General features: G+C 39.2%; 1 protein-coding gene across 1 annotated transcript in view; it reads right to left on the reverse strand.

Moving 5' to 3' along the window:
• Positions 1–4,450: 4,450 nt before the first annotated feature.
• Positions 4,451–11,450, reverse strand: part of LOC110455402 (origin recognition complex subunit 5-like) — a 46,974-nt gene continuing 39,974 nt past the window's right edge. Inside the window, exon 15 of the mRNA XM_021505519.1 lies at positions 4,451–5,220. Coding sequence (XP_021361194.1) covers positions 5,175–5,220 — 46 coding nt within the window. The 3' untranslated portion in view covers positions 4,451–5,174. The remainder of the gene's footprint in view (positions 5,221–11,450) is intronic.

The following is an 11,450-nucleotide window of genomic DNA, read 5'->3' on the forward strand; positions in this document are numbered from 1 at the left end:
CCCAGGGTGATGATATTTAGTCAGTAGCATACTAGGATCAAGGGCTACCAAGTTTGTTTAAATGTATGACCTTGAATCATATTCAAGGTCACAAGGAGCAAATATGGTCAAAATATAAAAAAAAAAATAAACAACTTGTTCTGAATAACCAAAAGGCTCAGGATGTTGATATTTAGTCAGTAGCATGCTGGGATCAAGGACTACTATGTTTGTTAAAGTGAATGACTTTGACTTATATTCAAGGTCACAGGGGTCAAATTTGTTTAAAATCTTTAATCGACCTCTTCTGAATAACCATGGGTCCCAGGATGTTGATACTTTACAAGTTGCATCCTGAGATGAAAGGCTATAAAATTTGTTCAACATATGACTTTGTTCGACTTTCAATCACAGGGGTGAAATGTTTAAAAAAAAAAATAACAGGTTCTTTTGAATGAATTTTAATCATAAATACTGATATTTTATTTTGCCTGTAGCTTTATTTTAGATCACTTTTAAGGTTACAAGTGTGAGATTTATACCAGGAGAGCGATGCAGGCCGATTGGGCCTCTTGTTACCCTAGGCCTCTTGGTTATTCGGAAGAAGTTGTTTAAAGGTTTTAAACAAATTGGACCCCTGTGACTTTGAATATAGGTCAAGGTCATTCATTTGAACAACCTGCCCAGTAGCCATTCATCCCTGCATGTTACTGGCCAAATATAATTACCCTAGGCAAATTGGTTATTCAGAAGAAGTTGTTTAAAGATTTCAACATATTTGACCCCTGTGACCTTGAATATAAGTCAAGGACATTCATTTGAACAAACATGGTAGCCCTTCATCCCAGCATGTTACTGGCCAAATATCAATACTGTAGGCATCTTGATTATTCAGAATAAGTTTTTTTAAAGGTTTAAAACATAGTTGACAACTGTGACCTTGAAAATGGATGACGGTCATTCATTTGAACAAACTTGGTAGCCCTTCATCCCAGCATGCTACTGGCCAAATATCATCACCCTGGGCATTTTGGTTATTCAGAAAAAGTTGTTTAAAGGTTTTAAACATATTTGACCCTTGTGACCTTGAAAGTGGGTCAAGGTCATTTATTTGAACAAACTTTGTAGCCCTTCATCTTAGCATGGCGAATTGGTTATTGAGAAGAAGTTGTTTAAAGTAAAAAGTTGACATCGGACTGACGGACGGACGATGAACACTGCACTATGGTATAAGCTCACTTGCCCTTTTGGCAGATGAGCTGAAAACAGAATATTGTAATATCAATTAATTTTGCTATTTATTAAAGATTATAATTTTTGACATTATTGCATTAATATTTATCCAGCATCTCTAAAGGAGTTTTAAACTTACCACACAATTAATATATATATAATTCCATGGCTAGAATCCTGTAATAGTTCTTTACTTCATGTAAAGGCAAGTTCCACTGTGAAAGTTATTATCAGAAGACAAGAGGCCCANTCATCACCCTGGGCATTTTGGTTATTCAGAAAAAGTTGTTTAAAGGTTTTAAACATATTTGACCCTTGTGACCTTGAAAGTGGGTCAAGGTCATTTATTTGAACAAACTTTGTAGCCCTTCATCTTAGCATGGCGAATTGGTTATTGAGAAGAAGTTGTTTAAAGTAAAAAGTTGACATCGGACTGACGGACGGACGATGAACACTGCACCATGGTATAAGCTCACTTGCCCTTTTGGCAGATGAGCTAAAAACAGAATATTGTAATATTAATTAATTTTGCTATTTATTAAAGATTATAATTTTTGACAGTATTGCATAAATATTTATCCAGCATCTCTAAAGGAGTTTTAAACTTACCACACAATTAATATATAAAAGTCCAATTCCATGGCTAGAATCCTGTAATAGTTCTTTACTTAATGTAAAGGCAAGTTCCACTGTGAAAGTTATTATCAGAAGAAAACTTCCCCTTGAAACTGTTTTTTCAACTTTCACTATCATTCCTTTTTTATAGACAATGAAGGTCAATGCAGCTTTCTGGCCAAGAGTCATTTCCCCTGTCAAGTTATTCATCTGCCATTTCGGTGTGGATTTAGAATTTCTGGTTAGCAACATTGATAAAGTGTATGATTTGCATTTGATAGGTCCAAAGTTTGATCAGAGAAGTTTCATTTTGTTTATTTTGGTTTTCAAATACTCAGATTTTGACATTTTGAATATGATGAATGAAAACTTAACAGAGATCACCAAAGTCAAGGTCACATATTAAAGTCATTCAACATTTCCTATTCATCAAAGTGCATAAGCATGTGAAGTCAGCTAACCCTAGCTTCAGTGCTTCGTCCTGGGCAGACCTTAAGGATCCCTGTCCCACTGCACTGTGGTTTTCTCTATATACAGTAACTCAACCCTTAACTTTGGATATAACTGTAGTATACTTTGGCTAAATACAGCCACCTCTGTCGACCAGGTAGTAGCTCAATCAGTTAGAGCGATAGTATATCAATCTGAAGCCAAGGGTTCAAATCCGGAACCGGTTAATTTTTACACTCAGAACACTGTTGTTGATTTCTATTTTCCATATCTATTACATGCATGTATTTCCTATAAAAGCCACTTAAGGTATGGTTTTCTTTTCAGAAATATTTATCAAAGCTACACTTAGTTACAGTTTTAGGCAGTGGTACAGGGATCCTTAAAATCTATCCATGTTTACTGAACATTTATCTTTCACACCTCACAAGCAGTCAAGCGATGTAAGATTTTAAAGGACTGAACAAAAAGAACTGCCAATGATGCTGTCAACAAACGCTATTAAGTAAATATCATGAGATCACAGCAACCTATTTGGCACACATTTGGAGAGATACGTTCAGTAAATTTCACTCACCAAATGTAAGTCATACAAATCAGAAAATTTAATGTTTTTTTGTTGGATAACAAATGTTTTTCACATACATAGCAGATAATTAAAAAAATTAAAAATTAAAAAAAATTGCACCTGTGGAAATATTGGTATTTTGCCAAATGGATGAAAGCAATTACATATTGGACTGCAAACCAATACATACCCTCAATTTAAGCTATTCTAACTGGTCGAACCTGCAATGTTTGAGTGTGATATCCTGATTAACATTATATGATGGGTAATTCAGTTAATGTCTTATTATAAAATCTGTGATTTCATATCTTAACATGCATCAACTACTTAAATTCATTGTGAAACCTGTCTAGTCTGACACCCTAAGATCTAACAAACTGGTTGGATTCAACAGGTTGCCAACATAAACAGGTTATATATGAAGTGTATTTTTGAGGTAACAGCTGTTTGTACTCTAACACAAGCCTTCTCAATCAGGCCAGCACAATCTGGTGGGTCTACTAATCCAGCCAACATTAATCTAGTTGTCCTACTGTCCAGTCACCATTAATCTAGTTGTCCTACTATCGTGGTACCATTAATCTGGTTGGTTTACTCAACAGCCATCACTAATCTGGTTGTCCTTCTATACAGCCATCACTTTTACGGTTGTTTCACTAACCAGCTACCACTTATATGATTGTTCCACTATCCAGCCAACATTTATCTAGTTGTCCTACTATCCAGCCATCATTAATCTAGTTGTCCCACTATCCAGCCATCACTAATCTAGTTGTCCTACTGTCAAGCCACCATTAATTTAGTTGTCCCACTATCCAGCCATCACTAATCTAGTTGTCCTACAGTCAAGCCACCATTAATCTAGTTGTCCTACTATCCAGCTACTACTTACATGATTGTTCCACTATCCAGCCACCATTAATCTAGTTGTCCCACTATCTAGCTACCACTTACATGATTGTTCCACTATCCAGCCATTATTGATCTAGTTGTCCCACTATCCAGCCACCATTTGTCAGGTTTTTTACCCTACATCCATCACTAATATGGTTGTCCTACTATCCAGCCATCACTAATCTAGTTGTCCCACTATCTAGCTACCAATTATATGATTGTTTCACTATCCAGCCACCACTAATCTGGTTGTCACAATATCCAGCAACCACTAATCTAGTTGTCCCACTATCTAGCTACAACTTACATGTTTGTCCTACTATCCAGCCACCATTAATCTAGTTGTCCCACTATCTAGCTACCAATTATATGATTGTTCCACTATCCAGCCACCACTAATCTGGTTGTCCTACTAATCAAGCCACCATTAATCTAGTTGGTCTACTCCACAGCCACCACTTATTTGGTTGTCCCACCATCCAACCTGGTTGTCCAACTATTCAGCCACCACTGTTCAGGCTGCAGAAACCACTAATTAAATGAGGTTGTCCCACCATCCACATATCACTAATATCAATTCAAACCTGTTAGGTCTAGTGTAAAGTTCTACGATTCAATTTACTCTAAAAATAACGCTGTGAAAATGACTGCTCGCAGTATCCATGACTTTGTAAAATAAAAAAAAAGAAGTCAATAAAACAATTTTACAAATAATTTTATTTCTGTAACAATGAACACGTCATGTTTCAAAATACATCAATTTTATTAACCTGACAAATTAAAGCAGTAGAAAGAAGAATTTTCCAAAATGCATGGAGTTTCATTTTCTATTTCAATTCATACCACTAGGAAAGAATGGCCGACCTTTGTAACTTGTTTGTATTGGCAAACTGACCTTTGTAACTTGTTTGTATTGGCAAACTGCTGACCTTTCATCTCCTTCATTTACACAATGTTTTCTGCAGTTTTTCAAGAGAGCATCCAAGTTCACTTGCTATATTGAAACAATGTTTACACTTGTACCTGTTAAAAAGTCAGAACCTGTTGAACATTTCTTCTTCTGCGAAGCTTTTAATCCTTGAGTAAAGGCAAAATGCCAATTGCCCACTAGTATCACAGACGTCTTTGTCACCCATCCTAAATGGCCTTTGACGTTATGAAATTTGTAATTTGTGTTTTCACAGATAAACGTGTAAACAAAACAAGAAAATCTGCGCATTTCTTCACAGATAAACATGTAAACAAAACAAGAAAATCTGCGCATTTCCATGTCATATGGTCTCTTTACATCACCAACCGTTTTTTCTTGTTTACTCATTCATCCTTTGACGGGCAAGTAGGCTCAGCCGAGGAGTCACGATCCTGCGGTATCCCCAGTAACAAGTCAGAGTAGTGCCACCTGGTGTTGAGACGTAGTATTGATGCCCAACACATTCTACACAAAGTCATATAAATATCTCAGAACGTCAAATCCCACGGTTCTGTAAAAGATCAACAAAAATCTTTCATCAGCACAGATATTTTTGAGGACCTATATTATTATTTATTACGGTAGTACTGACCAGCATATTCAAACAATGGTAAATCCAATTGTGATTGTGTGAGGTTCAAATGGTAAGACACACCATGATATTTAAATTTCTGTTAAGTAACAATATTTATCTGATGTTAAGTCATTCTGTTACACATATGACTTCCAGGTCACACCCTTGGCACATTTTTTATTCACCACTTTTTTTAGAATTCTTAATACTTTTGAGATTTTAATAGTACTTTAAACATTTCGATGCTATTATTTCTGAATTATTTCAGCATGTCACAAAATGTCTAAACAAATTTATAGAATATTTTGGTCCATATACTTAACAATAGGAAATAAAGTTAAAACATCTTATCCACCAGACAATGGAATGGAAAGCAGTACCCCAAATTGTGTCCAGTTTGCTACACAATGAAACTTAATGGTGGAAATGGAAGTTTTTACAAGAGGCCCAAGGGCCTTAGCGGTCACCTGAGTTATATCATAGGTACTGGTAGCTTTATTTCATTGTTTAGATGTGATGTGGAAACCAGCATGTAAACTAAGTGAAATACAATACTTGTCATGTCATCAAAGGATAAGAATTTTAAAATATAGGTAAATGTTTCCTTTGGGGCCCCGCCCTGGCACCTGGGGATGGGGCAGGAATTCTAATTTTACAATGTAATACCCTCATCCACCAAAAATGATTCTGACCAAGTTTGAATAACTTTCTGCTGAAAATGGATAAAATATACCCAAAAGTGTTATTTCCCTATATAAACTATAGTAAACTTTACCCCCTCCCACAGGGAGAAGGGATGGCCCGTGGGTCCTGAAATTTATAAAATTTAAATAAAGCGCATGATGATCTTTCCATCCATGCAGAGAAAATGACTGTAGTACCCCTCTGAGTCTTGAGAAGAAGATTTTTGAAATATTGGTTAATTTTCCCTTTTGGGGCCCCGCCCTGGTCCCAGGGGTTGGGGTAGGAATCCCAAATTTATAATTTAAAACCATCTTCCTCCAAGGATAATTCTCACCAAGTAAGAATAATTTCCTACAGAAAATTGTCAAAATATACCCAAAAGTGTTGTTTCCCTATATAAACTATAGTAAACTTTACCCCCTCCCCAAGGGAGAACGGATAGCTTGGGGGTCCTGAAATTTACAATTTAAACAAGAGGCCCAAAGGTCCTGTATCGCTCATCTGGATATCTAAGCAATCATGGCAAAATATTCTCCAAATGAGATCCAAGGGCAAGGGAATATGCCAGACCTCAAGGCAAATCCTTGTAGCATATCTGTATTAGATTTGTCATGACCAGCAATTTAATGTATGGTTATGGGGTGGGGATCTCAACTGTTTCGAAGCTGCGACTCAGAAACTAGGTCCCTAGGGTTGTGGCTAGTCTCTTTTTGCCCAGCATTCGTATTTATAGTTTTGGGGTGGGGATCTCAACCGTTTCAAAGTTATGACCCACGGGTTAAGTCTGCAAGGGTGGGGCAGACCCTGGGGTCAATTCTAATATCATGACTGCATTCGTCTCTTTATGTCCAACAATTGTATATATAGTTTTGGGGTGAGAATCTTAACCATTTCGAAGTTATGACCCAGGGGTTAAGTCTCCAAGGGTGGGGCAAACCCCAAAGCCATCCTGGAAGCATACATTGTATGTGCATTTATCTCTTTATATTCAGCAATTGTATATATGGTTATAGGGTAGGGATCTCAACTATTTTNCAAACCCCAAAGCCATCCTGGAAGCATACATTGTATGTGCATTCATCTCTTTATATTCAGCAATTGTATATATGGTTATAGAGTAGGGATCTCAACTATTTCCAAGCTGTGACTAAGAAACTAGTTCCCTAGGGGTTTGGTTAGACCCCAGGGTCTATTCTAATATCATGACTACATTCGTCTCTTTATGCCCAGTATTTATATATATAGTTTTGGGGTGGGGATCTCAACTGTTTCAAAGTTATGACCGTGGGACTATGTCTCATAGGGTGGGGCCAGACTCTAGGGACATCCTGGAAGCAAATATGCATTCTTCTCTTTATACTCAGCAATTGTATATATGGTTATATGGTGGCGATCTAAACCATTTCTAAGTAATAAACCTTTTTTGGCCCCACCCCTTAGCCCGGGGGGTCAGCCCCACCATTTGTACAATTTTGAATCTCCACTACCTAGGGATACTTTCAGTCAAATATGGTTGATATATATCTCCTAATTCTAGAGAAGTCGCTTAAATCAATATAGCCAAATTGCCCCCTTTTGGCGCCGCCCCTCAGCCCCCATGGGGGGTCATCCACATCATTTGTACAATTTTGAATCCTCACTACCTAGGGATGCTTCCGATCAAATATGGTTGATATCCTTTACTTAANTCCATTACTTAGTTCTACAGAAGAAGTCACTTAAAGCAGTATAGTCACATAACCCTTTTTGGCCCCGCCCCTCAGCCCCCTGGGGGTCAGCCACACTATTTGTACAATTTTGAATCCTCACTACCTAGGGATGCTTCCAGTCAAATATGGTTGATATCCATTACTTAATTCTACAGAAGAAGTCACTTAAAGCAGTATAGTCACATAACCCTTTTTGGCCCCGCCCCTCAGCCCCCTGGGGGTCAGCCACACTATTTGTACAATTTTGAATCCTCACTACCTAGGGATGCTTCCAGTCAAATATGGTTGATATCCATTACTTAACTCTACAGAAGAAGTCACTTAAAGCAGTATAGTCACATAACCCTTTTTGGCCCCGCCCCTCAGCCCCCTGGGGGGTCAGCCACAACATTTGTACATTTTTGAATCCCTGCCTACCATGAATGGTTTTGATAAAATATGATTGATATCCAGTGCATAGTTCTACAGAAGAAGTCGTTTGTAGCAATATAGCCAAATTGCCCCCTTTTGGCCCCGCACCTCAGCCCCCTAGGGGTCAGACCCACCATTTGTACACTTTTGAAGCTCCACTACCTAGGGATGCTTCCAGTCAAATATGGTTGATATCCATTGCTTAGTTCCAGAGAAGAAGTCGCTTAAAGCAAAATAGCCAAATTGACCCCCTTTGTATGCCTCTCAGCCGCCTGGGGGGTCAGCCCAACCATTTGTACAATTTTGAATCCACACCACCTGAGGATGCTTCAAGTCAAATTTAGTTGAATTCCAATCAGTGGTTAAGAAGAAGAAGTCGTTTAAAGAAATTGTTGACGTACGGACCGACGGACGACGGATGCCACGGTATGGCATAAGCTCACCTTGGTCCTTCAGACCCGGTGAGCTAATAAAGCCCATGACGACCTTTCCATCCATGCAGAGAAAATGACTGAAGTACCTCTGAGTCTTGAGAAGAAGATTTTTGAAATATTGGTAAATTTTCCCTTTGGGGCCCCGCCCTGGCCCCAGGGGTTGGGGTAGGAATCCCAAATTTACATATTTGTAGCCTCATCTACCAAGGATGATTCTGACCAAGTTTGAAAAATTTCCATCCGCTGGTTCTTGAGAAGAAGTTGAAAATGTAAAAAGTTTACGGACGACGACGGACGGAAAGTGATCGGAATAGGTCACTTGAGCAAAGCTCAGGTGACCTAATAAGAGTGATGTTCCTCTACAGAGCTAGAAAATAATGGTAGCCCTATAGTCTAAGACTAGTGAAATCTCTAGCTGGACTAAAAGCCACTAACCCCATTGACAAGTCAAAATTTTACACTGATATTGGGATAGTTGAATTTGCAGGTGGACTATTCAAATTGGAAACAAGTAGTTCTACTTGATAGTGGTTTTAAAACCAATGTTCTAGCCCTGCTCTGAGTAGGAAGGAACAACAACCATAGGTAGCCTGGTACAGTAGTGACTAGTTAACACAGGTAGGCTGGTACATTGGTTACTAGGTAACGCAGGTAGCATGGTACAGTGGTTACTAGGTAACACAGGTAGCCTGGTACAGTGGTTACTAGGTAATAGAGGTACACAGGTTGGTATATACGTAGGTAACACAGGTAGACTGGTACATTGGTTACTATAGGTAACACAGGTAGGCTGGTACAGTGGTTACTAGGTAACACAGGTAGACTGGTATATTAGTTACTAGGTAACAGAGGTAGCCAGGTAGAGTGGTTACTAGGTAACACATGAAGACTGGTACAGTAGTGACTAGTTAACACAGGTAGACTAGTACAGTGGTAACTAGGTACGCATGTAACCTGGTACAGTGGTTACAAGGTAACATAGGTTACCTGATACAGTGGTTACTAGGTAACACAGGTAGAGTGGTACAGTGGTTACAAGTTAACACAGGTAGAGTGGTACAGTAATTACTAGTTAACACAGGTAACCTGGTACAGTGGTTACTAGGTAACACATGTAGACTGGTACAGTGGTTACTAGGTAACACAGGTCCCTGGTACAGTGGTTCCTAGGCTTACAAGTAGCCTGGTACAGTTGTTACTAGGTAACACATGTAACCTGGTACAGTGGTTACTAGGTGACATATGTAGCTCGGTACAGTGATAACTAGGTAACATAGGTAGCCTTGTACATTGGTCATTAGGTTACACAGGTAGACTACAGTGATTAGTAGGTCATACAGTTAGCTTGGTACAGTGGTTACTAGGTAAAACAGGTAGCCTTGTACAGTGGTTACTAGGTAACACAGGTAACTTGGTACAGTGGTCACTAGGTAACACATGTAGCTTGGTACAGTGGTTACTAGGAAACACAGGTAACTTAGTACAGTGGTTACTAGATAACACAGGTAGACTGGTACAGTGGTTACAAGTTAACACATGTAACCTGGTACAGTGGTTACTAGGTAACACATGTAGCCTGGTACAGTGGTTACTAGGTGACATATGTAGCTTGGTACAGTGATAACTAGGTAACATAGGTAGCCTTGTACAGTGGTTACTAGGTAACACAGGTAACTTGGTACAGTGGTCACTAGGTAACACATGTAACTTGGTACAGTGGTGACTAGGTAAAACAGGTAGCCTTGTACAGTGGTTACTAGGATACACAGGTACCTTGGTACAGTGGTCACTAGGTAACACATATAGCTTGGTACAGTGGTTTCTAGGTAATACAGGTCCCTGGTACAGTGGTTACTAGGTAACACAGGTCCCTGGTACAGTGGTTACTAGATAATACAGGTAGACTGGTACAGTGGTTACAAGTTAACACATGTAACCTGGTACAGTGGTTACTAGGTAACACATGTAGCCTGGTACAGTGTTTACTAGGTAATACAGGTCCCTGGTACAGTGGTTATTAGGTAACACAGGTCCCTGGTTCAATGGTTACCAGGTAGCACAGGTAACTTAGTACAGTGGTTACAAGTTAACACATGTAGCCTGGTACAGTGGTTACTAGGTAACACATGTAGCCTGGTACAGTGGTGACTAGGTAACACAGGTCTCTGGTACAGTGGTTACTAGGTAACACAGGTCCCTGGTTCAGTGGTTACCAGGTAGCACAGGTAACTTAGTACAGTGGTTACAAGTTAACACATGTAGCCTGGTACAGTGGTTACTAGGTAACACATGTAGCTTGGTATAGTGGTTACCAGGTAACACAGGTCCCTGGTTCAGTGGTTACCAGGCAGCACAGGTAACTTAGTACAGTGGTTACTAAATAGCACAGGTAACTTGGTTCAGTGGTTACTAGGTAACACAGGTAATTTGGTACAGTGGTTATTAGACAACACAGGTAACTTGGTACAGTGGTCTCCAGGTAAAACAAATCCCTGGTACAGTGGTTACAAGGTAACATCAGGTCCCTGGTACAGTGGTTACTAGGTTACACAGGTAGCTTGGTACAGTGGTTAGTAGATAACACAGGTAGCCTGGTACAGTGGTTACTAGGTAACACAGGTCCCTGGTACAGTGGTTACTAGGTTACACAGGTAGCTTGGTACAGTGGTTACTAGATAACACAGGTAACTTGGTTCAGTGGTTACTAGGTTACACAGGTAGCTTGGTACAGTGATTACTAGATAACACAGGTAACTTGGTACAGTGGTTACTAGGTAACACAGGCCCTGGTACAGTGGTTACTAGGTAACACAGGTAGCCTGGTACAGTGGTTACTAGGTAACACAGGTAACTTAATACAGTGGTTACTAGGTAACATAGTGGTTACAGTTAGAATTACACCCAAGTATCCACCTAGGTTCAGTTCGTT

The sequence above is a fragment of the Mizuhopecten yessoensis genome, unplaced genomic scaffold (assembly GCF_002113885.1).
Source record: "Mizuhopecten yessoensis strain PY_sf001 unplaced genomic scaffold, ASM211388v2 scaffold923, whole genome shotgun sequence".
Classification (NCBI taxonomy): domain Eukaryota; kingdom Metazoa; phylum Mollusca; class Bivalvia; order Pectinida; family Pectinidae; genus Mizuhopecten; species Mizuhopecten yessoensis.